This window comes from Rhineura floridana, chromosome 16 (genome assembly GCF_030035675.1).
Source record: "Rhineura floridana isolate rRhiFlo1 chromosome 16, rRhiFlo1.hap2, whole genome shotgun sequence".
In the NCBI taxonomy this organism is placed as follows: domain Eukaryota; kingdom Metazoa; phylum Chordata; class Lepidosauria; order Squamata; family Rhineuridae; genus Rhineura; species Rhineura floridana.
Window position 1 is genome coordinate 11,866,079 of NC_084495.1, and position 26,544 is coordinate 11,892,622.

The 26,544-nt window shown below is 42.4% G+C and overlaps 1 protein-coding gene across 3 annotated transcripts in view; it reads right to left on the minus strand.

Annotated features, from left to right (window-relative positions):
• COL4A5 (collagen type IV alpha 5 chain) overlaps positions 1 to 26,544 on the minus strand; it is a 170,689-nt gene that overhangs the window by 59,995 nt on the left and 84,150 nt on the right. For all 3 annotated transcript variants that reach the window (XM_061599001.1, XM_061599000.1, XM_061599002.1), the window contains exons 11-29: positions 26,283 to 26,345; positions 24,894 to 24,929; positions 24,393 to 24,434; positions 24,186 to 24,278; positions 22,056 to 22,109; positions 21,899 to 21,955; positions 15,472 to 15,516; positions 15,315 to 15,368; positions 14,785 to 14,826; positions 9,876 to 10,008; positions 7,965 to 8,138; positions 7,666 to 7,749; positions 6,394 to 6,486; positions 5,654 to 5,724; positions 5,354 to 5,545; positions 3,637 to 3,805; positions 2,136 to 2,228; positions 1,940 to 2,044; positions 729 to 826 (exon numbers count right to left, since the gene is read on the minus strand). In XM_061599001.1, coding sequence (XP_061454985.1) covers positions 729 to 826; positions 1,940 to 2,044; positions 2,136 to 2,228; positions 3,637 to 3,805; positions 5,354 to 5,545; positions 5,654 to 5,724; positions 6,394 to 6,486; positions 7,666 to 7,749; positions 7,965 to 8,138; positions 9,876 to 10,008; positions 14,785 to 14,826; positions 15,315 to 15,368; positions 15,472 to 15,516; positions 21,899 to 21,955; positions 22,056 to 22,109; positions 24,186 to 24,278; positions 24,393 to 24,434; positions 24,894 to 24,929; positions 26,283 to 26,345 — 1,698 coding nt within the window. The remainder of the gene's footprint in view (positions 1 to 728; positions 827 to 1,939; positions 2,045 to 2,135; positions 2,229 to 3,636; positions 3,806 to 5,353; positions 5,546 to 5,653; positions 5,725 to 6,393; positions 6,487 to 7,665; positions 7,750 to 7,964; positions 8,139 to 9,875; positions 10,009 to 14,784; positions 14,827 to 15,314; positions 15,369 to 15,471; positions 15,517 to 21,898; positions 21,956 to 22,055; positions 22,110 to 24,185; positions 24,279 to 24,392; positions 24,435 to 24,893; positions 24,930 to 26,282; positions 26,346 to 26,544) is intronic.

Genomic DNA, 26,544 nt, shown 5'->3' on the forward strand with positions numbered 1-26,544 from the left:
GAATATGCTGAACTACTGAGGGCTAAACCATCTCCTTGGTGCCTCAGTACCTGTCAGTGAATTTCAAAGCCCCACATACAAGAGGCAATGCTGAACACCAGGGCTGCGGAGTCGGAGTCGTGGAGTTGGAAGCAATTTTGGGTGGAGTCGGAGTCGGTAGAAATGTACCGACTCCGACTTCAAAATAAATTTTGATTGACAATTTTTTTAAAATATAAATTCAAAATGTCAAAGAAGCTTCCCATGAAGTCAGCTGTAGTTGAGCATTTCACCATAACTCAAGATGGAAAACATTTTGTGTGTCAGTGTAAGACACAGGACCCAGATGAAGACAAATGCTGCGATGCCAAGATCAGCGCATATTCAGGCAGCGATAAAAATGCTCCTATAAGAGCTTCCACTTTAAAAAGACATTTACAGCCCTTTCCAGGTCTGTGGAGTTGGAAGCAATTTTGGGTGGAGTAGGAGTCGGACAGTAGAAAAATAGAGGAGTCAGAGTTGGAGTCAAAGGTTTGGTGTACCGACTCCACAGCCCTGCTGAACACTTTACTCACTAGTTCCCTTAATATATACCATTCTTGGCTATATGAAGATTACAAATGCCACCTATAGGACAAAGGAAGTTTGACCATGCTTGCCCTGTTGGAAAGATCCAACGCTATGACATTAATGCATGCAACAGTTGTTCACAACATCCCAAGCAAACAAAGAGAACCCTCTTTACAGACCTTCTGTCCTGGTAATCCAGGTGGCCCAGGAGGTCCATCTAGACCTGCTCTTCCAGGGGTTCCTGGTGCTCCAAGGTGGCCTTGCAACCCAGGAAAACCTAAAACGCAATGAAAAAGGGTTTGGAACACACTACCCCAAGACATCATGCCATTGCTTCAAAAGGCGTTTGGCAAGCTTCCATTTTGCCCCACTTTCACATCAAGCTGACTGTTAAAGCTCCAACTTCGCAGACTGAGGCTGTGTACACAACACACACCCATTTACTCTGCATCCAGTGCACTCCCACTGCTGGTGTGTGAAAGGGTGTGCACACGGCATTCGCCACAATCCATATCCACCCTGTCATTTCTTATGAAATGATGTGTTCTGGTGGGTTTCCCCCCACCCAAACTAGCTTTGATCTGAATTGCGAATAGCATTGTCTAGCTGCATTTCAAGTTGGTTATGTGTACACAGCCTGAGTGACCACAGATGGGCAAGATGTGTCTAAGGACCAGCTTCAGGGGAATAACAGCTAGAGAAGACCATTGTCCTCATGTCCTGCTTGTGGGCGTCCAGCAGGCATCTTGCAGGTCACTGTGGAAAGCACCATGGTGGACTAGATAGGTCTTTGGTCTGATCCAGCTACAGGACTCTTCTTAGGTTCTTAAGATCTTCCTGCTCTGTCCTTCCCTACGATGGGTTTCTCTCCCAGATTCTGATTCATCTCCTATCCCCAAAAGGATCCAATCAGATATGATTAACCAGTTATTTATATCTAAAACGTAGGATTCAGGCGTGCTTCTGGGGGGCAGGGAACGATAAATAACAACTATTGTTAACCCCCTCAATTCCTCATTGCATTGCTGAAAGGCCAGAATTTCCACAAGTATGCAAACGCATTAATTAAAAAGAAACACATGACTGTTGCAGCAGATACGAGGCAGATAGTACAAGGGAGAAGTAGACTTTTCTTGTGCCGATGTCCCAAAGGCAACTTTTGTCTCACCCTTCCTTTGAAGAGCTCAGGGAGGTCTACGTAGCCCTACATCTTTCATCCTCACAATAATCCTGTGAGGTAGGTTATGCTGAGAGATAGCAAGCAGTCCAAGGTCACCCAGTAAACTTTGTGGTTAAACAAGGATTTGAACCCAGGTTTCCACACACTTAAGTATAGCCATCTAACCGTTACACTACACTGGCATTATAGAATACTACTATCAAAACAAACCTTTGGGTCCTGGTGGACCTGGAAATCCGATGCCAGGTAATCCTGGAGCCCCTTTTGCACCGGGGATCCCTGGCAATCCAGGTTGCCCTGGCGGACCAGGATCTCCTGCAAAGAAGTATAATTTAATTAGCAAAACCACACTGCCAAAAATGTAAATAATAATACTTTCACCAGGAAGCACAGCAAATATCTTTACCTGCAAGGCCAACTTCGCCATTTCTGCCTGGGGGACCAGGTTTACCTGGAGATCCTGCTTCTGTGATAGTTTGACCAGGCTCTCCTTTGGGTCCTGAAAGTAGACATACAATTAAAAAAAAATCTCCAAGCAGCTCACGCACAATTCACAGTACAGGTTCCATGATTCGAAACCAAACCAAGCCAAATAACTCCTTGGCAATCAAAAGGGAGTAGATTCCTGATGTTGTCAGTTTCACACTTATGATCTGGCAATTATCCATCTAGTGGAGGGGTGGGGAATGTTTTTGGCTCCACAGGCTAGATCTTACTGTGGTCAGCCCCGTGGGCCAAATTTGACATGTGAGCATAGAAGGAGGTCTACTAGAAGGCACAATGTTAAGGAAACCCCCCCCAAACTAATTTGTATTGTTTATAATTGTTTTTATAAGGTTTTTGTTTACTGCTTTTTAATAATGTTGTAAACTACTCAGAGGACTAAATTAATGGGCAGTATATCAATGTAAAATCATCATCTATATTTTGGAAAGTTGTTTTCTGTTCACTGTATATTTGGACGCCTCTTAAGATAGTGTAACCAAATTTTGCATGATGGTTCCTGAGACCAAGGAGCAGGGTTTAATTTGTTTGGATACAGTTGGACGCCATTCTGAATCAAGAAGGCGGACTGAACTTTTCAAAACTGCACTGATTTTAACCACTGATTTCAAAACTGCATTGATATTTCTGATTTCTTAGAACTCCCAAGCAAGACTGGGCATGAAGCTGCTAGTGTTTATATCATTCTTTTAGAGGATAACTTCGATCTTTTTGTTCCTTGGTGGCAGGCAGCATCATTACATCATTTTAAAAATAGCTCAGCTACAGAAGCTAAAACTAGTTTCTAAGGTTTAAACAAGCTGGATGATGGGTTACAAACATAGTTTTGCAAAAACGACGACAACAAAACATAATAAAGAAGATTGCGGGATCTGGTGGTTTTAAGTGAAGTTACAGTAATGTCACTAGTAATAATAGAGCTATATGAGATGTACAAAGTCAAGTGCCCTTTGTTACCCAGCAATCTGAGTGCGTGTCTGCTCCTTCATAGAGAACACCCACAACAGTACATTACATGGTGTCAGAAGAGGGATCAGGACTCAGCAGAACCATCTGAAAGAATGGACTCAACCACAAGGCAAGTACAGGCCTTGATTTTCAATTCTTGAACATGACAAAAAATTGGTCACAATGGCGGGGCCTTATGGGACTGATTTTTGCAGGCCCTGAGGCAGACAAGTGGTCTGAGGAGCAAAAGGCTTCACAGTTCCTGATATCCATTGGCCAGAAGAGCAGGGATATTTGCAGATCATGGATTGCAGGTGACCAGTTACCCCACTCTCCTCTTTAAATTGAGCATTTACAGAACATTTTTTGACTGTAAGCAAAGATGGTCAAACATTAGACTCAATGATGCCAACATTCCTTTTTATGGTTTGATCAAATAAGGTACAGAAACTGACCTGGAACGCCAGGGGCCCCTGAGCGTCCCGAAACACCTTGAATGCCCTTTGCGCCTGGGGGACCTTGTGGGCCAAATCCAGGAGGCCCAGGAGGACCTCGATCACCAGGGATTCCAGGAATCCCTGGATCACCAGGAGGCCCTCGCTCCCCTTTGAAAGCGATGCCACCCTAAAAGGACAAGGAAAGACAGAAAGAAAATAGTTCTTATCAAAGCAGACTTGGTAACATCAATTTGTAGCCGATTTTATCCCAAAATATCAGGTCATAAGAACATCCTGCACTGAGCATTGGCCAAAGCTTATTTGGTCCTTGACTTGGGCCAGGCGTATGCCCATAGGCAGCTTGACAAGGCATGCATGATGGTAGTGAGCAATCTTTACATTCAACAAAGCTGAATGTTGGAACATCCAGGACAGACAAAAGACAGTCCTTCTTCACGCAGAGCAGAGTTAAACTATGGGAATTCGCTCCCACAGGAGGCAGTGATGATGGCCACCAACTTGGATGGCTTCAAAAGACAAATTCATGGAGGATAAGGCTATTAATGGCTACTAGCCATGATGGCTATGCTATGCCTCCATGGCTGGAGGCCATACGATTCCAGTTGCTGGAAAGCGCAGGAAGGAAAAATACTCTTTTCTGTGTAGCTCAAGAGTGCAGTTGAAGGGAGATGACGCTAATCCTGAGCATCATCACAGTGAGGTACCCACTGTGTGAAGAAACCTCACAATGGGTCTGCCCTAATACCAGGAAGCAGCAGGAGTCAGGAGAACTTAAATGGTTGTATTTATTCATAGCAAACAGAACAGCATCTCTGCATAGCATAGTAGCTAGGCCTGGGACCTACCAAACAGACAAAGACTAAGACTAAGATAAGACTAAGGAAAAACTTCCAGCTGGTTCTAGCCAGTGCCAAAAAAGGGGAGTTTCCCCTACTGGTAAGGCATGTCTCTTAAAGAGTCAGGTGACACACTCTCCATCGCCCCTCTTTGGCTAAAAGCCATGAACAGTCAAACCTTTGTGTTGAACCACACTTCTGAGGTTTGGAGTCAGAGGTTCAAGCACATGACTCCTCTGGGCACTTCCTTGGGAGGGCTCTGGCTGGTGTTTGGCACAAGGACAAAAGGAGGTCCAGGCGTGAGCTCTTTCCTGCCAGCAACAATGGCAGCAGCTGGCAGAGGCTGTAACATCTGAGCTGGCAGACTGTTTCCTTGTATTTTTATATTGCAGTGTTTATTATGGTTGTCATGCACTGACGGACAGTTCGTTTTATGATGAGTTATTTGTTGGATTGTTATGCTTTGAGATGTTTTGGTACTCGATAGTTACGGATGTAGAAATTTGCATTTTTGTGAGCCACTTTGAGCTTATTTATATGGAAAAAATGGGGAAAAGCAGCATACAAATTTCAACAACAACAATAATAATAATACCACCAGTCCCAATGGGCACCCACCCCCACTGCTTCTTTCTTCTACCCAGCATTAGAAAGCATAGTTCTTTCCTACTTGGCATCTGTCCTCCTTAGCTGCTCTGTATTACAAACCACAATGCTTCTGCAACGTAAGAAGGGGCTACCAACATTGGGAGCCAGCTGTACACTAGGTAGGTACACAGTGTCCATCTTATTTTATTTCCATTTAATGGAAATTAGCTCGGCAAGCTCCCAATGTACACTCATCAAAACGGACGGGCAGTGCTTTCACGGTTACTTACTGGCTCCCCCTTGGAACCCGGAAGACCCGGTAGTCCATCTTGCCCAGGCGATCCATCTAACCCAGGCAGACCCGGAGGGCCTGGGAAGCCAGGGTCTCCTTTCTCGCCTTTCATTCCAGGGAATGCAAGGATGTCGCCTGGATCACCTTTTGCACCAGGATGTCCAGGAGGGCCTAGGCGGCCGGGAAGACCCTAGGTAAAGAATAGTAACTATTTCAGTAATTAGGATTGCATGTGTATTTTTCCCTACACTCTCCCTTCAACCCCATGCTCCCACAAACAAAAGTGAATGATACTTACTGGTGGCCCAACAGTACCAACTAGGCCAGAAACTCCTTTATCACCTTTTGGCCCAGGAAAACCGGGAGAACCTGATGACAGACAGGAAAAAATCAGTGATAGCAGCTGGAAAATAGCCTGCCTATGATTTGGCCAATGCAAATGTTTAGGATGACAGTGGGTAGTTTGCTTGCAGATTTCTCTAAACCCACAGGAAAATGGTGCTGTGCTCATTGTAGCAATGACAAAGGCTTTATAAACTGTCTCCTAGGTTTAGTCTGGTGGATAAGTTAAGGCCAGTGCTAGGTAAGGATGAGCAGATGCTCATCTCCCCACCACCACCATCACCATTCCTCATGCTGTGGGTTTGCTTTGCCCCATGATCGACTTCACCTGTCTTCTGGTTAAATTTGGCGGCTTTTGAAGGCTGTGTTTAGAATTGGCACAGTTTGTCAGTTTTCAGTTGGCATCTTTTCTTTTTAATAGGTGACCTATATACATTAAACCACAGGGGAAAGGGATCTTGCATAGCCCAGTGCATGTTTTCTAGGCATGCGCACCAAACACAAGATGTGGTTCAGATCCCACTTCAGAAAAGAGCAAGGTTCAGTCTAAAGTGCTTTGGAGGCTCTCCGATTTGGCTTGGGTTCTGAATCCAAACCCTGGATTTGGAAATAATGAACTCTATCCCCCCCCAAATATAATAAAATATGACCCTAATTTGCATTACAGAGAGGGGGATGAAAGCAGTCACTGTATACCTGGACTTCCAGGTAAACCTGGCATTCCCTTCTCCCCTGGAGGGCCAATAAAGCCAGTTCCAATGCAGTTAAAACACGTGTCTCCTTTATCACCTGGAAACAAAGAGAAGCAAACAGGTGAGTATCATTGCATATAAGAAATACTGTTATGTGGGCACATGTATTGTAAGTGTTCAAATGCCGCCTTCTTGTAGAAATCTGCCATGTGCTCCTAAGTACTAGAGGAGAACTGGAGTAGCAATCTATGTCCCCATGAAAAAACAGTAGATGCACTGTATTCAGGCACAGTGAATTAGCTGCACACTGTCTCCTTAAGTACAACTTTGCCTCCAGGCTCCACCTTCCCTGCTTCCTCTGTTCCCTAGGAATAGGAGAAGCTCTGCTGCAGGTCTGACTTAAGGGCCCTGCAAGAGAGCTCTCAATAATTCTGTTTAATAACTTTATGAAGCCTGAATTACCAGTCAAGTTTCAACTAACAGCACTCTAGGTGCTTATGGAGAAACTGAGATATTGGGCAAGATTTCAGCATGAAATAACCAAAGCTTTACTCCTGATGGATGCAGCCTGCCACATATATTCTCTTCCTCCAGATCCATCACATTCTCTTTTTTAACCAATAGAAGATCAATTCTTCTTTGTTCAGGCATCACATCTGCCCACACAACAAGCTTTTGTTGGTGGAGTAAGCTCTAAAAACAATGGACAGGAATCAACTATGAAAGTGGGGATGGACGAATCCATATATTTTGGTCTGTATCACATTTGTGTACATTCCATCCTCTTTCTGCATAAATCTGTGATTTTTTAAAAAAATTGCCATGAAAAATTGCATTTTAAACTGTATTTTCTGTTAACATACCCTTTTTTAAATGTACTTTGATGGTATTTTTTAAGGCCATATCTGCACTTAACATTTAAAGCAGTGTTATGCCACTTTAAACTGTCATGGCTTCCCCCAAAGAATTCTGGGAACTGTAGTTTGCTAAGGGTGCTGAGTGTTGTCAGGAGACCCCTAATTCTCCCCCCCCAAAAAACCCCACCTGGAAATACTGGGAACTGTAGATTAAGGGTGCTGAGCATTGTTAGGAGACCTCTGTTGCCCCCATAAAATAGCAATTTACAGAGTTTCCTGGGAAGAGGGATTGACTGTTAAACCACTCTGAGAATTGTAGCTTGGTGGGGCAAGTGCAAATTCATTAAACAAACCTAAAGTGTTCTCTGGACCCCAACTATAAAAGGCAAGCAAAAATGAATGACATTGTGGGAGTCTACCTTTCTGGCCTCTCTCCCCCATAAATCCTTTTTCTCCTGGGAGGCCTCGGAGGCCAGGGGGCCCTCGCTCACACAGTCTGTCACCTGAAAGAAAAAGCAAATGCAAATTATGTTTATATTTTTGAGATGCAACTAATCCATTTTATTTCTAACATGAAATGCAATTTCACAAATTTATTCCACATTGGATCCTGGCCCTCATCATACAGAAGTGTATGAATAGTCTCTCTCTCTCACACACACATACACATGCCCATGTGCATACACACTGCTGACTGATGGTCAAAAACATTACTCACTGGGTGGAACAGTCGTTCCTGGTGGGCCAGGCGGGCCAGGTGGTCCGGGGGTTCCTGGTCGCCCATCAATTCCAGGCTGCCCCGGTATTGAAATTCCAGGAAGACCCTGATCCCCTTTATGTCCTCTCTCGCCAGGGAAACCAGGAGCGCCAGAAGGGCCGACACTTGGAATTCCTGCAACAGGAAAAGATCTCAGTGTCTCTGTAACTTAAAATTAGAACGAAGCCAAAGAACCAGGTGACAAAGGGCAGTATCCTTTTCTGCAGATGGTTCTATCAAGGGGACAGCTATTTAAAATGGGCCAACAACTGCTGGCAAATGGAGTTTCAGGCATAAAGCATTTCAGATGTGGAATCTCATGGCTAAAAGCAAGGAATACAAGCTGGGAATGATGGGCCTGGCACCATCATAGCCAGCCTTGAGGTGTCAGGCTAAGACCTTCATGCAGGCCTTTGGTAATTTTGCTGCCTCCTACGGTGGTGTCCTTTTAATGGGGTGGGTAGGACTTGTCCTTATTAATGTGTTATTGGCAAAGCATTTTACGCATTTTTCATTTTTCCTGGTTTTAAATTGCTTTTATTTATTGTCTTTTAACTTGTTAAGCTACTATGAGACTTTTTTCTTTTATATAAAGCAAATGTAAACAATAACAACGAAGGAAATGGATGTAAACATAAAGATACCTCATCCCAGTCTGCATCTGTATTGTAGCTGTTTTTAAGATGTTTTTTGCGATGTCTCGTTTTAAAGATGCTTTAAAAGTAGTTTTGTTTTTAAGATTCTTTAAAAAAATGTTTTTTTAGTGTTTTATCACTTGTTTGCTGGCCTGAGCTCCCTTTGGGAGGAAAGGCAGAAGGGAAACTAACTAGCTAGCTAACTAACTAAATAAAAAGACATTAAGAAGATTGACTTGCATGAGGAAGCTCCAGCAAATTGCATTTTTTTTGTAAGTTGCTTTGAGTTTCACTTTTCTGGAATAAAAGTGATCAAATAATAACAACAACAACAGTGTAGCATTTTTAAAAGTGCAAATTGCATCACTTGGTGGTCCCTGACAAGGAAACTCAAGATTATGAGACATGGAATCATGGGACTAATGCCATATCACAGATAAAACAACTGAGAACTTGCAACATAAGCAGAAGTCAAGCAAGTCACATGGAGCAAGCTTGGGCAAAAGTTTTGACAAATGTCTAAAAAGATTGTAGGTGCGGGACATGGTGCGCTGTATTAGGGGGGCAAATCTGCTTATCCGGTCTGGGATAGCATGACAAGGAACTGGGGGAGAAGTTATCATCAAGGAGAAAACAAAGATCTGGAGAGCCAATCAGAAAGCGACATGCCCCATTGGATGGAGATAGGACAAGAGGATAAAAGGATGTGGGTCGGATACAAACAAGAAGCAGGGAGAGTAGTAAGATTTGGAAAGAATGGACTAGCTAGAGTGTAACTAAGCAAGAAGGCCTGGTCTTACGAATCTTTGTACATGTTTATTCTTTTATGCACTATTTCTTATCCTTTTTTCTATCAGTTCTGCTGTAGCAGTAGCTTAACACAACTATAAAATCTTGTCTGATCTATAACTGCTTGGTTCAGATAGTGGGAAGGTGCCAATGTACTACAGGTTTTCACCCTGAAGCACAGAAGTAGGATACCTGATGGAGAGTGTTGGTGTTACATTATAAAGTATCTCAAACATAAAATAAAATTCCTACTAGGGCTGTGCAACCGATACAACTGAATCCTGAACAAAATCAGGGCCCAAATCTGAATTGCCAAATCAGGTCTGAACCAAATCCGGGGGAGGGAGGTCCTTGCACAGCCCGAGTTCCTATAGTGACTTCAAGGATAAAACATATCACATGTGTTTGGCCCTAATGCTCCAGATGACGAAGGGTCTTCTTCTCTCACCTGGTGGACCTGGCAGACCAGGGGGCCCCTGTAGGCCAGGATAGCCACGCTCTCCTTTTTCTCCAGGAAATCCCGGCAAACCTTTGCTACCTTTTGGTCCCACGATTGTACCAGTACCTGGCCTTGGAACAACCTGGTATATTCCATGAATAAAGGGGAAAAAAGAAGTTACACAAACAGAGAAGGATAAAGATTCTACCAAGCTAAATTAAAAGCTTGCCTGAAATAGTTTTATTATACTAATTTCAATAAAATGACTACTGATAAACAATAACTAAAAGACTGAGTAGGTTGCAACTGTGGCAGCAATTCAAAATAATGCGATAGATTAAAAATCTAGGCAGCATTCAGGTCTTTCCATTTCAGCCTCACAAAACCCCTGTAAGGCAGTTTAGGCTGAAATATAGTGGTGCAAGGTCATCCAGTGAGTTTCATAGCTGAATGGGGATTTTGAATTAGTGTCTTCCCAGTCCTAGTTCAATGCTATAAATACAAGTGGTCAGATCAGATAATAGTTCTTCCCAGCCTATCACATAAACATGGAGGGGGGGCAAGAGTTCCCCTGCCCTCCATATTGCTGAATCAAGTTGAGTTCAGGATAATTTAAGGACTGCTTGAGCTCTTATATTCCCACTCAGTCACTAAGATCACCCAGAAGAGTGCTGTTAGTTGTCCCCTGTGTTACAGAGGTCCAGGTGCCTTCAACTAGAGTTGGGCATTTAGTGTTGCCAGTCCCATGCTAAGGAACATTCTTCCAGCAGAGATTTGGCAGGCATCTTTGCTATTTTCAGGTGTCTCTTGAAGACTTTTTTTGTGCAGACAGGCCTATGCAGCTGTTTAAACTTTCATGATTAGCCAGTCATTTTAATGATTATTTTGTATTGTTAATGGAAATATTAATATATTAATAATGTACAGCATCTTGATATTTTATATGAGTTAGAGGTATATAAATATATATTTATAAATAAACAAACCAGTGCAATTGCTAGGGCTATTATTATAAGGGGCCCCACAAAACTCAAAATACTGTAATCAGACGTTAAACACTGCCACCAACTTTGGGAAGAACAAAGGAATCCCAACACCTCCGATTCTCTGTGTGTTTCTCTTCTCTTTCTATTGCTCTCCTTTTTTAGTGTTTTTTATGGCCCTACATCGTAAAAGGATATTTTCTTGTCTGTTAATATGTGGAATCGACCAATTGCTCAATCCCCTCCTCTATAGCCTATTTTGGGGTCTGAAATCTTCTTGATATGCTTGTATGCCACAGCAGAGAGTGGGGGCTTGGGCCTATGTAAGAATGAAAGCAGTCTAACTAGAATGGACTGTGAGATGCCTGGGCAAGTTTCTCATGAGTCTCCTTTGAAGTGGATGAGCTAAGGGACAGCAGGTGTCTTATCAGTATGTTATGACTACACAGGATGAGATCAGGGCAACTGTGTGGTAACAGAATAAACATCCAGCAAGTATGTCCCTTGATGAGGCAGTGCCATCTATTATCCACTTACAGTACCAGAAGTGACTTATTACAGTCACTTCTCTGCCTATAAAGAGCTCAGTGAACCGTGCATGGCACATCAACAGCAGACTTCAACCACTGAACATCAATAGCACAGATCAGAGGAGGCCTAGGGAGGACTGATGAACTGACCCACAGAAGGCCCCCTTCCTTGTAATACTAGAGGAGGGGGGCCTCCCCAAGTAACTGCATGATAAAGTATCATCTGCTTTGAAGAATCATAATCTGCTAGCATTCAACTAATAAATTTGTATTGGTTATCTAAACTCATCTAGATGAACATCTGTCCCCCCAGCAAACGTCAAGGGGATGACAGAACAGCTCCCTCCAGATACCCTTTTCATCGTGCATTCATTATTATTTCTGCTCATGATGGTAATAAGGCATTCACACAAAAATCCTGCTTTCAATACTGTTTGCACTTGCAAAGGTTTCTGGGCAGGCATATGGCTTTGTTTCCAATCTGTGCACATCCCATTGCTTCCAGCTGAAATCCTGTGATTTTTACGTCACAAATGTTCTGGGTTGCTGTTTTTTGTCTCACTTTTGTTGCACTACAGCACTCCTCCAAATAGCAACCATGTAGTAATGTCGGGGAAGCATCACTGAACAATTAGGCTGCTTTCAGACATGGGGTTTATTATGTTAGTTTTACTGATTATAATGGTAGTGCTTCCGTCACTATTTCTAACTTTCCTTTCACACCTGTTGCATTATGGCTTTTTCACCATGTCGTACTAAATTTCATTCACACCAGTGGGCGTGATGTGATACAAAAGTGAACATCATTGGACATGACGCTATTCCCCCTTTCTCTGCATGCAAGCTTCTGTTCCCTCATGATTCCTCCCTGAATATGACGGGAAAGAACTGTATGCCAGTACACAGCCCCAGATTTCTTACTTTACTCCCACAATTTTCTGGGTTAATGGGGTTGCAAATTGATTTTTTTCCTGGAAGCAATTAACATGGAAATGAGTATTAAACCTTCCACTATATTCTGCTAGATTTCCAGAAGTGGCCTGAAAGATTAAATTACCTAATGAGGGCCAATAAACTGTGCTTCAATCCTGGGAAAACAGAGGCTCTTTGGGTTGGTGGTTCCCATGACTGGGAGATAGGCAAGTTACCTGTTCTGGATGGGGGTGCACTCCTTCTGAAGGGGCGGGTGTGTACCTTGGGGATGCTCCTGGATACACCTCTGTCACCAAAGATGCAAGTGTCCTCTGTGGCTAGAAGTGCTTTTTACTGGCTTTGTCTGATTCACCAGCTATGGCCATTCCTGTACAGGGACAGTCTGACCACTGTAGTCCGTGCATTAGTAACTTGAAGCTGGATTATTGCTATGTGCTGTATGTGGGGCTGCCTTTGGGCCTGGTTCAGAAGCTCCAGCTGGTGCAGAAAGCAGTGGGCAGGCTACTGATGGGGGCACAAGGCTGACAACATGTGACAACATTGTTAAAACATCTGCACTGGCTACCCATCCACTGCTGAGCCACGTTCAGAGCCCTTGTATTAATTTACAAAGCTCTGAACAACTTAGGTCCAAGGAACCTTGGAGGCCACCTGAATCCTTATATCCCAGCTCCATCACTGAGACCATCTGCTGGAACATCAACAGTAAAACCCTGAGTTGGCGAGGCTCATCTGACAACAAGAAATCGAGCCTTTAGTGTCATCAGTCTAAAGGTAAAGGTGTCCCTGCACTAGTAGTGCGAGTCGTTTCCGACTCTTAGGGTGACATCTTGCGACGTTTACTAGGCAGACCGTATATATGGGGTGGGACTGCCAGTTCCTTCCCCGGCCTTTCTTTACCCCTGGGTACTCATTTTACCGACCACGGATGGATGGAAGGCTGAATGGACCTTGACCCCTTTTACTGGAGATTCGACTTCCTCCTTCCGTTGGAATCGAACTCCGGCCGTGAGCAGAGCTTCGGCTGCATTACCGCTGCTTACCACTCTGCGCCACGGAGGGTATTGTGGAATGCTCTGCCAACAGAGGTTCTGCCGGCACCTTCTATTCTGATTTTTAAATGCCTGCTGAAGATTTTCCTATTTCACCAGGCTTATGTACACAACTGAGATGATATCTTTCCGCAATAGTTAATTGATTTCTGATTTTAAATCTTGTAAGGTTTTATTCTGTGCAAACTGCTTTGATTTTTTTAAAAATGAAAAGCGGTATATAAATATTTTTATAAATAAATAAATGTAAACTGCTTTGTGAGGTCTGCCCGAAAAGCAGTATGTAAATGCCTTGAATAATAAATTTTAAAAATTTGGAAATTATCAGGTAAGAAAACATTAGGAAAACAGAAAAAACTGCTGTCTGAATGCAACCTTAATAAAATGGAATAATGTGTAGATAGTTCAGTATAAATCTACCACTAATACACTATTAATGCCTCAATGACAAGTTGCTGGATACACCTGCAAAAAATCACCAGTTTGGAGGGGCCCTTAAGCTTTTCTTTTTATTCTTCAATACATAATGCAGTGGAAAAATACCAGTAACACAACATCTATTGACAAAAGCAGAAACATGGGAAACACAAATATGGCACTGAAAAGTATTAAAAGACATTTACTAAGTAATATAAAACATCTTAGAAATAAAATCAAATGGCAGTGATTAAAGAAACTCTTAACAAATATTTATGTGACGCTTGTCAAATTACGTCCCTCATTTTTTGTACAAGTCAAAAACATCTTTGTTTCAAAATCTTTTAACTGCCTTGATCTTCTGAAAGTCTCAACTGATGTGTCAGTTTTCCCATCCACAAAAATTCTCAGACTTTCACACCAAAATTGCAATCCAACACAGAATTGGATAGAAGATGTGAGCCCACTGATTTTAGATCTTTGCTACATTGTGGTCTGATTCATTCAACAACGGTTGAATATGAAATGGTTCTAATACGATTTCATTGCATTATTTTTACGTGATTATCCCAGCTTCCACTTAGGCACATATACAAGGATTATTTGGTTAAGTTTCAATGAAGGTTGGAAACAAACCAGTTAAGATCAAGGTGTATTATGAAAACTGGAATCAACTTTTAGCATCGAGAAAAAGATATTTACAGTCAGGCGGTCCTTACAGAGATAATGATATTATATTCAAAATATCAATAAATATTGTAATCTCAAGACCATGCTTATTTGCAAAAAAAGTTATGAACAAGATACATTGGTAAATATTTGTAAACTGATTTTTGTAGCATATGTAATGTATGATATCACCTTTAAACTTTTTACAATTATAAGATCAAAAGATTAAAAATAAATCAGGTAAATGATCATAATCAATGGGAGAAATTATGCCACAGTGGAACTTAAGGGAGGGGGAAATAGAAGGAATGGTGAAGGAATGGTGGAAACTTACAAGTCCAGGAGGACCAGGAAGACCAACTTCACCTTTTTGGCCCTGCCAACAAAATTTCAACAAGTTTAATATTAATGGTGACACTGATCAGAGTGTACATATACATACATATGACGATACAGTAGAGGGACAGAAGGGAAGCAGGTCTACTCCAGCTCCGACAGGTTCCTCCTTCCCTTAAATGTCACTATTCCATCAGGCTAAAGCAGAAGGAGAGTAGGGAAGCAGCGCCACTCCATCGGCTCTGCTAAGAAACCAGCAACTATGGACTCTTCCTCTCCTCGAGCTGTTTCCTGTGCTATAAAAACCTTGCAACAAAGAACTAAACATGAGTTTCCTTTGTTCCTCCTCCCTACAAATCCCTTTTGATTTTTGTTGGTCATGCCTTTTAGATTGTAAGCCAAGGCTAAGGACTGTTTAACTATCAGTCATTGTAGGCTGCTCTGGGAGCCTTTCTTGGATGAACAGTGGGGTAAAATGGCTCAAATGAATAAATAACATGATATATTTAAGTTACAAAACACACTCACTTTTCCCCCATCTCTTCCTGGAAGGCCTGGTACACCACGACCACCGGGCAAACCCTGTGAAGGAGGGAGGGAAGGAAGGACAGAGAGAGAATCAATCCTCAAAATATTTCAATGGGGTAAGATCATTATAGAAAAAAGAAAAATGTAATAGACTCACAGACAAGCCAGGCTGCCCAAATTCTCCATCCTTGCCAGGTTTTCCCTTTAAAATACAAATGAGTATTGAAAAGCAATCAAGCAACTGAGTAGTACAGAGATGCTACTGGCACTGAACTGAAGATGCTGCTTCCTAAGACTGAATAAAACATGTCTCTGTTCAGCACAACTTTTAAGATAAATATCAGCAGGCAGGTGGCTCCCCTCCATAGTTAGCAAGGTTAATTAAACAAGAGCCAAGGCTGACAAAGACAGAGGTGGCGTGTGGGAGAGGAAAAGGCCAGTGGAGGATGGTGCCTCCAATGTCAGTGGAGCTCTGGCTTTTAGTCTGAACTTTCAAGGAGCTGTCCACCTTGGACTGGGCAGATTACTTGCCCCAATGACATCGGAGCTACCAGCCTCCGCTGAAGGACAACCAACAAATGGTGGCATGGATCCATATGACAATGTAACAGAAAAACAAACTTGGGCCGAGCCGGTGATGATTCTGAAATCTTGACCACCCTTTCCATTATGCAAGTTACAGGGGAATGCAACTTGAGGGGAAAAGAGGAGTTCCCAAAGTGCCTTTTGGAAAGAAGAAAGCATAGTGTGGCTGAAGACTTTTTTTTTTTTCAATTAATTTTTATTCTAATTTTCAAAACCAAAATAATACAAAAAGAAAACAACACAAATCAATAACTAATACAATACAAAAAAAATACATGTATATAAAAATATTGAGTTCCGATTTGTCATAGTTCAGCTATAAATCTATAATATGTAACAAACCTATCTCTTAATAGATTATAAAATCACCTTCCTCCAGCGGTTATCTTAGTTGGTTTCAAATCTCATTAACATCATATCATTTTAATATTCCACAAAAAGTCAAAGAGAAGTTTCCAATCCTTGAGATATATATCAATCAATTTTTTTTCTAAATAAACATGCCAATTAATCCAGCTCATCAAATCTACTAAATCCAGTAATTTCAAAACACTATAATTCAACTATAAATCTATAATATATAACAGACCTATCTCTTAATAGATTATAAAATCACCTTCCTCCAGCAGTTATCTTAGTTGGTTTCAAATCTCATTAACATCATATCATTTTAATCTTCCACAAAAAGTCAAAGAGAAGTTTCCAATCCTTGAGATATATGTCAATCAATTTTTTTTTCTAAATAAACATGTCAATTAATCCAACTCATCAAATCTACTGAGTCCAGTAGTTTCAAATCGCTCTTCTGTCATTATCCATATTGGGTCCATCTTCCATCTTTACGCACCCAAAAATCTTGCTGTCATAGTCATATAATAAAAGTCTGATAGGAATTTCCTCCATCACAGATATTTTCTTACCATCAAATCCAAATGTAACACTGAAGTATTGTTTCAAAGCCGCATCTCTGCTCCTCTTTTCCACATGATACACTAGTACATTTCTTGAAGGTTTTTCCATTGACACAAAACAGGGATTAATTCTATTAACTTTCTCCATTTCAAGTTCCATCAAATCCTTCCAGTCCAGGAATTTTTTTGAACCGATAATATCTTTATCTCCAATCTCTTCAATTCCTTCAGAGACAGCGCTGTATTCCAAACTGTAATATTTATCTCCAGGATCCGTCACAACCAGGAAATCCAAATCTTTTTTCATGTCCATATTTAAGCCAATCTCCATAGATTGAACCTTGCCTTTAATTTCTCTTTCATCCTTTTTTTGTTTTCCAGATCTATCTTTATTCTCCTTTCTCATAGAATCCTGAGTTTCTTTCAGCTCCTGTCTCATTTCATGAAATTCAGTTCTCCACGCTTGTCTATTATTTCTCAGTTCTTGTTTTATTGAGTTAATCCCATCCATTATTTTCTGAAGCATGTCTAGAAATAAAGTCCCTTCTTGTACATCCATGATCTTCTTAATTGCCATTCTTAAAACCAAAAGAACAAAACTCCTTCAATTTTCAATGTCCCAAGCAAAGAGCAGTTTATTTCTTTATCCAGTTACAAAGGAGTTAATCTTTCCAACCAACTAACGTCACACGCTAGACAGTCCTTATCTCTTAAATGTCCAGAAGTGCAAAAACAGCTTTTAGTTCACAGCGTTCAAATAACTAGTAGCAGAGAGAATGAGCAGATTCGTCAACAACAACAACAAAAAAGTAGATCAGAAAAAATAGTCCCTTATATATATTACACAAAAGTCTTGTAAATCAAAAAGATTTCTTATCTCTCCCAATCAGAAAGCTCTCATCCGTTGTAATCTTTAAAACGCAATTTTCCATGTCAGCTTTTTGCAATAAAAAAAAAAGATAAGCTATTTATATTTTCTTCCCCCTTAGTTCCGTAAATAAAGAAGGAAAGTCTTACCTCATCTAGGTTATCTTAATTGCTGTTACTTTGACAAATCTCTTTAGCTATATAGATAAGAAAATGATAAATGTAGACAGGAGGTTTGCCTGCTAGTCCGTTAAAAAAAACGGGTCACTTATCCAACTGAGCTAGCATAAAATCCTCGCTCTGTCTGAACTGCTGGAAGACAGACAATTCTGACGAATTCCAGGCTCCAACAATCGAAACAAAACTATGTGGCAGATCTCACGCTTCTTCCTTATCCGGAAGAAATCATCCCCAGTCAGAAAAAACCCTTCTGACTGAATTTAAAACTGGATAAGTTTCATCCAAGACGGGAGCCCGTCTCAGAGGCAGCACAGGCGGAGGGATCCTCCTGGGAAGTTCGGCTGAAGACTTTTTAAAAAGACTGACACACATTCAAAGATAAATAGCTGGTATTTTTGCCTTTCCCCAAGCAGAGGCCCACGTACAAACAGGGTGTTTGTTTTTAAATGCTGGACAAGGCGAGCATACATTCTCAAAAACCCTGGATTCTTCAAAACATGGGAAAAGAAATGTGAACGCAGCTTGGCTTTCAACATGACATATGAGATGGGAGAAAAAATTGAGAGATACTTTTCTCTAATGTTGCTAGCCCTATCCCATAGGGGCCCACAACATTAGTCACTTTCCTCACCCCAAAGGGATTAGCATTGTCAGGCATGTTTGGGGTGGAAATTGTGGGCAATAAATCACTTGTGTTCCTAAACTGTGCTAAATTTACAGATCATTCTTGATTGCTGACAAAATCCACAAATATGGCAGTTATGGGATTTTTTAAGAACAATTCTTATTGCCATGGGTCTGAGAAGAAAATAAATGATCAGTGTCTGAAGGCAATTGCCTGAATATGGATTAAAACTATGGTTTCCAAACTTTTTTCCCCATGGAGAACTAACCACTGATGGTCTTGATGGACCACATAATGATTTTTCTGCCTGTCGTAGCAATTGCAATGTGCAGTGCTAGACGCTGTGTGATTTTTAAATGCATTTCTATTGCTTCCTTTTTTGCTTATATTGTATTGCATTGCACCATAATTTGCATTCCATAGAATTCAAACTGTAATGCAATGCAATACGAGAAACAAAAGAAGCAATAAAAATGTACCTAAAAATCAATATGAATGTTTAAGTCAGGCATGCCATGGATCATATGAATGAAGCTTGTGGACAACAGGTGGCCCACAGACCATCGTTTGGCAACCCCTGTGTTAAAATATTGCTGATTAATGTGCTTCAGTTATTAAAAAAAACACATAAAAATAATGGGAATAACTTTTCAAGGCATGGAAACTACTGTGTCGGCTTTGCGACTGCTGCTTGCTATTCCAGCAATCTGGCTGCATCAAAATAAAATAGGAATGAAAACCAGAACTTCATTCCGTTCCATTTCCACATGAAATGGTCTGCTCCAATATGGGAAACAGAATGCAGAATACTGAATGAGAATCTGGTGTTCAAGGGTCCTCAATGTATAACTTACAGAACAATCCTATATCGAGGAAGCCAGTGTAACATAAGTAGTCTGAAGTTACGCTGGCTTAAAGTACGCCAGATCCTAATTCCATTCAGGAGCCCTTGCGAGGGGAGAATGCTGGCTCAGCCAGCAGAGCCCAGTGGGAAGAAAATAAAAGCAGTCAAAAAAAAAAAAAAAACAGAGCTAATGTATGTATTTACTTAGCCTACCCTTTTCTCCAGCTTAACTTTCGCTGGACTGCAAGTCACAGGACCAAGCCAAACAGAAGCAGGATATGTTGTCAGTCCCCTCCCCTCAGTTTCACCCCCACCACACCCCTGGAACATTCCTGTTTTGAGATTTACATCAGCTTAACTTATGCTGGTCTTGGCTGAGCCAGCTGAGTCAGGAGGGTGCGGCTTTGCTGGCTGAGCCAAAGCTCAGCCAGGATGGGGGGCTACCCTGGTGTAGCCTCGTTGAGATGGGATGTAGCCAGCTCAACTGGAGATCTGCCATATTCCAACTCCCTGGCTTAAACGCCTATAGGATTGTGCAGTCAATCTAGAAAAGAGGCAATCAAAAAAGGGTTTGGGGAGAGTGGGGGACAGCTTGGTTTGGGACCACAGTGCTGGTGGAGAGTAACTCTTCCTCCTCTGGGCCATTTTCTTGATATAAATCTCCAGGATTTATGGGTACATTTCTGCTCCTACAGCACCATGGTCCTCATCCATTTCAGCCTCCCCCCCCTCAAACTGCCGCTTTACAAGAAACATAAAGATAATCAGATGATGGATCTTCCATGCCTTGTCTAGTTTGGCCCTTAGAATCCTTTCAGCTTCCAAAGAAAGTCTGGTTTTTCACATGGCCTTTCCAGTCTGGAACAAGTTCACAAGTGCCAGCTGAAAAGCATGTATTGATTCCTATCACAGAAACTGTGTGGCAACTTAGGCTACATTTAAAACACGTGTCTTCTTCCAAAGAATCCTGTGAACTGTAGTTTGTTAAGGGTGCTGGGAATTATAGCTCTGTGATGGGTAAACTACAGTTCCCAGAATTCTGGGGGGGGGGAGCCATGTACTTTTTAAATGTGCTTTAAATATATGGTGCGTGTGCAGCCTCTGTTGGGTGTGTGTGCGGAAAACAAACCAACCCCAAACCAAAATGGGAACAGAAATAAATCCTGCAGAGATTTACATCTGTCACAAAGGCTTTACATAAATGTTAATGTTACTGTCTTCCTACCTCAACACAATGACAATCTAAAAGCAGATGGAGAACCCTTTAACGAAGATTGTTTTTTCAGCACAGCTTTGTTAGATATGGACTGCCTTCAAGTCAATCCCGACTTATGGTGACCCTATGAATAGGGTTTTCACAGTAAGTGGTATTCAGAGGGGGTTTACCATTGCCTTCCTCTGAGGCTGAGAGGCAGTGACTGGCCCAAGGTCACCCAGTGAGCTTCATGGCTGTGTGGGGATTTGAACCCTGGTCTCCCAGACTGTAGTCCAACATTCTAACCACTACATCACACTGGCTCTCTGTTAGATGAGACACCCCTTAACACACTTGAAGTCAACAGTTACTCATGTTTATTTAAATGGCTTGGGATCCCCACATCTGAGGAAGTGCCTTTTTCCATACCATGACTCAAGTTTTAACATTCCCCTCTCCCCAAATTTCTGAGCAGTTCTTGGGGGCGTGATAACACTTGGTCCATCTGGTTGGACATTTAAGGTGATCAGCTTTCCCTCTGTATATAGTTGTCTGTGTCCACTCCAAGTATGGAGCAGGAATTAGTCTAGATCAGCCTTTCCCCAACTAGTGGGCCACCAGATGTTGTTGGACCACAATTCCCACCTTTCCTGACCATTGGCAATGCTGGCTGAGGATGATGGGAAAGGCTGGTCTAGATCATTGGTTCCCCGACATTCCCCCACCCCCAAAGACCACTTGAAAACTGCTGAGGGTCTTGACAGACCACTTATTGATTTTTCTGCCTGTTTATTTATTGTAACAAAATTTATATACCACTTGAACATTTAAAAAAACTATTAAAACATCGGTAAACTAAAAAGGGATTAAAACACATAAAATCCATGTGTTTGGATAGGCTTGCCAAAACAGAAATGTACCAATTGTAAAGAGCTAGATGTAATTGTAATAGATGTATGGTTTCCATATAATTCAAATTGTCATATAATGAAATAGAACATAAGAAATAAAAGAAGCAATATGAATGCAATTAAAATAAATATGGATATTTGGTAGGATGGACGTAACGTCTCAGATTTTCATCATAAATCCACAGGCACACTGTGGACCACTTGAATAAAGCTCATGGACCACAGCTGGAGATCCCTTGGTCTAGATTAATTGATTCAGAATGAAAAAATTGTGAACTCTGATGCGTATAATCAATGGTCCCTTCTCATCCAGGGAAAACCATTGTCCATAATAGCTTTATCCACATCATCTTAGCAAACCATAGAAGGGAAAATTTCTTACCCAGTACTTGGTGACTCAACCTGAATTCCCAAATCTACACATGGTTTGGAAAGATAAAATGTTGGGTTCAAAGAAGTTACTTACTCTTTTGCCTGGTTCTCCTTGCTCACCTTTTTCACCTTTTCCACCACCAGAAGGGCCCTGGAAATGAGAAACACAAGCAGATGATCAGCCCATGTGCACAGAGACTTCTAAAGTGCTCCATTGCAATTTCAAAAATGACTCAAAGGATTTGACTTACAGGAGGACCTGGTAGTCCAGGGAGACCTGGGGGGCCTTGGTCACCTGGAACACCCTGTCAAGCATTGGGGAAGAGAAAAAGAGATGTTGTTAAAAATAAATAATTGTCCTCTAGGACTTAGTACTTCACTCACATTTAAACTACCGTACGCTATAAGGACTAGAGATAGTTGTTATTTTGTCACCCTCTAGGATTTAATATTTCTTTACCGTTTAAGCCACCATACTCCATGAGGACTAGAGGCACTTCTTATTTTTGTTGCCCTTGGGTGGAATCCTTCTCTCCATGCATTGGCAACAGGATTTAGAGGCTTCCGCTATTAAAGGCAGGCAGCAACGGGTCTTACCAGAACAAAAGCACCCTTGAGCCCTTCATTCCTTTTGGGATAGGCAGAATTTCAGGTTCTGCCAACTCACACTACACACTGCGCTGTTTTAAGGAAGACACAGTTGTAAGGGCTGCCCCATGGTAAAACCTGCACTTTGGTTCAGAACTGGATTAAGGAGTTGGCATAACCACTGGGTCATGCTGGGTAATCACCCCTCCATTACCTTTACCTTTGGGGCTTCTTCCTCTACAGCTTGCTACGTGACATGAACACGAACAGTGTTACTGCAAGTTGCAATGATGCTGAAACCGATCAACCATTTAGTATACAAAAGTTAACTAATGGCTGAAACTTAAAAAATTACCTACCCCTGAAGGAAGACCCCCTCCTGTCAAATAACAGATACTGCTAAAGTTGCAAGTTAAACTAGGAATTCCGATTAGCAGAACAACAGTTGTCTACCCTAATCCCTGACAAACAGGACCTACGTGACTGTAAAGAGGTTGGTGTCTAAGGCAACCTTTTGAACTTTGACATGTTCTAGAACAGGTGAGGGGAAACTCTGACCCGATATTATTTATTATTGTTGTTATCAATTAATTTTAAATCCCACCCTTTCTCCCAAAGGGCGGCAAATACATCGACAAAACAATTTTTAAAAAGCGTTCTAAAAACAATTTAAAACATGCCCCAAACAGTTCAGCTAAATACAGCTGCAGATAAAAAAAAATACTCCTCCATGCAGCGATCTCCGAGTTGCCAGGAACAGTCTCTGGCAGCCATAAAATGCCGGAATGTTTTTGAATCCCTCCTAAAAGTCAGTAACGATGGAGACAGACACCTCACCAGAGAGGTCATGTTGCTGAACTACAACTCTCATCAGCCCTAGCAAGCATGGCCAGTGATGATGGGAGTTGTTGAGAGATGGCCAGCAACATTGGGAGGGCCAAAAGTTCCCCGCAGCTGTTCTAGGAAGTTAGAGGGGGTGCTCCCACACCTCATTTTTCCTCACTTGAGCATTTGCCTCCTCCTTTTGCACGCATATGAGAATCAAAAACATACTTAAAGAGTAATGTTAGCCTTGTTATGTAGCTGTCTCTTAGCTCCAACACTCCTTCACATCTACACCATGAAACATCTGTCAAGGAACATCGCAGTGCAAAGCATCAGATCGAGAGGCTTGGAGATAAAGAGTTCTATTGGCTAATGTCCCTCTCTTAAAATAGCTAGGTGAAGAAGTCAAAGACTTAAGCAGGACAACCTGGTAGAAGGTCACTTCCTCTTGGGGACCCAACAGGAAGAGAAGGATGCTTGAGAAGATCCAATGGCAACTACAGCAAGTGTGTGCGTGTGTAGGTAGGTACAACTGTACCACTTCAACATTACTGACAGGATGGAGGGAGATAGAGAGAGACCCAAAGCACCTAATGCAGGCTTCTTAATTCTAGGAAAAGGAAATGTGAGGCAATATAGGGATAGGTCCTAAAAATGCAAGGAAGCGTTCCGTCTAGTTAATGTCCCTCTGAGGTAGTCGGCCTGCATTTTGGTTGTACAATGTACGTTTGGGCTGCACACGTGTTTAGTCCATATTCAGATGTGATGCCCCTCTGTAATATGTTGGGACAGGGCAAGTGCACAGGGTGAGTAGGGAAGGTAGATGCCTTTTCACTCTCCATATGATGGGCTGGATGAGATGGGGAGCAGTATGGTTCAATGTGACATACTGTGGTCTGATGCAGTTGGGGCAACCTGTGAAGATGGCTGATGATGGAACACGAGTGGAACCATCACTTCTCACTCACCTGATCTCCTTTCTGAAATTCTACATCATTTGGTCTTTTCTGCTCGCTGATTTGTCCTGGGGGCCCTGGGGGTCCTTGAAGTCCCTGTTCACCCTATTTTCCGCAGAAGACAGCAAGTTGTGTAAACTTAATTAGACCACTCTGATATGATGACCCAGAACCAGCAACATCAGAGCTTGAAGTGCCATTTCAAAATTCCACACTCACCTTTTCTCCTTTGGGACCTTGGAAGTTCAAGCCCATATTGCCCTAAAAAGGAGTTTAAAATCCTCATTATCTGAGTATGTAATATTTTTGTAAGAGTCATGCTGCAGCTTGCTTGGCCACAGACAGGTGGCGCTGCAAACTACAGCTGCATTGGGCTCAAGGCTGGGGAGGAGAAGAACAAGAAGGAAGGTGGGCAGCTGAGTAGACAGTGAGCAGGCTGTGGCCTGCGTGATCTGTGAAGCTGCTTCATGGGACGCCTTGGCATCGCTACTGTGAGGCCTCCCATTCTAGGCCATGGGAGGAAGAAAGGCAAGGGAGACCAGGCAGAGAGTGGGGAGAGGTGCCTTGGCAACCTGGGGGGGGGGGGAAGAGGGAGATGTGCTTTTGGTGACCGAGGGAGGGGGTGGCACACAAAGCGCACAGGGGCAGAACCCCTAATAATACAGTAAGTACAACAGGTTGAACTAAAACACACACAGAGGTTATTAAAATATACTATACCTTAGGGCCTGGTAGTCCTGGTGGACCAGGAGGACCCTGCAAGTGACAAACATGTCAGTAATTCTCCAGGATTACTTCTGCAACCACACAAAATAAATCCATGGCTAGCATTTTGAGAAACGCAGTTGACCTTCTCGGTCAAGCTTTTGATGCCACAAATGCCTTTTGATGACAAGTGAAACTATGTCCATGGTGGCCCCAGGTTTGCAGAAGTACAAAAAATATTTAGGGGGGAAGGATGACCCCAAACCAGTCCAATTAGGACTGAGTATGCTCAGTGGACATGGAATGCTGGCAGACCACAGGGGGTGGAGGAATGGAATGGAGCATCCTGGAATGGGACTTGGTTGGTTGGCTGGCACCTTGGAAAGGAGCTGCGACATTTTGTTACAGGATCCACTTGTAAACTTCTTAAATTTGAAGATCAGCTTTGCCTTGTGAACCTGCAACTCAGGAACATCTCCCCGTGTGCTTGGCTGTTCACCCATGCACTACAGCAGAGAAGAGAGGGACTGAGGAAAGCCTTTGGCCCGTAGTGATTAGAAAGGCATATCACCTCACCTGCTGAACTCTCCTCCCCGATTTTTCAGCATAGGAAGTGGTGGCACTGAAAACCCACCACCAGGAAAAGGAGGAAGAGGAATGATTCCAGAACTTGTGGGGACATTGGCCAAATCTCCACACTGTGCTTGCTCTCCAAACCACAATGCAAAACCACTTTAAGCTATCATTTCCAATTCTGCTTTGGACAGCAAGCACAAACGACAGGTAGCAAATTTACGGTAAACTGTGGTTTGCACTAAACAAGGAACTCAATGTCAAGCTGCATATGAGAGTAGAGAAGAAAGCACATGAGCCCAGAGCTTGTTCCTGATCATATATACATTGCATATAAAATGTAATGGTATAGGGATCAAATATTAGCAGCCCACTTCAAATTATCCTCCTAACCATGGGACACTGATATTTGATGTCTATTATCACTATGTTTTGTATGGAATGTGTATATATATGATTGGTTACCCAGGTTTGGATGGAAGCAAGTCGAGTGGGACTCTTAAATTCTGTAACTGAGTCCCATTTACACTTATCCCTAACGTTGTGGGAGCCATTTTTCTGTAAGTGTGATCCCCATACAACTCCAGGAACGTGTTTAAAAGGGAATCATACGGACTAGGGTAAACGGTACAATCCTTCCACACACTGGTCCTGTCAAAGTGAATAGGACAAGAGAAAGGTGCATAGGCCCAGCACAGTAACATGCCCCCATCACAACAACCTCTTTCCCCCACCACTTCTGAAAGCACTGGAGAAACCCCAGTTCAGCAGCTCCAACTCTCATCTTGTATCCATTCTGCAAGCTAGGCGGAGGTAATCAAGGAAACGTACCATCAATCCTGTTAGCCCTGGAGGACCAGAAGGACCCTGTACTCCAACAGGACCAGGGGGGCCCTGGAACAAGAAGAAGAGAAAGGGTCAAATTTCTGGACATGGGGAAACCCACATGACATTAAGCAAACTTGTCCGCAGATGCAAGGAACCTGATGCCTTCCAGCTGTTGCTGCACTGCAACTCCCATCAGCCCCAGCCAGCCTGACCAACTGTCAGGAATGATGGGAGCTGCTGGCATCTTTTGATGGGCTGCAGGTTC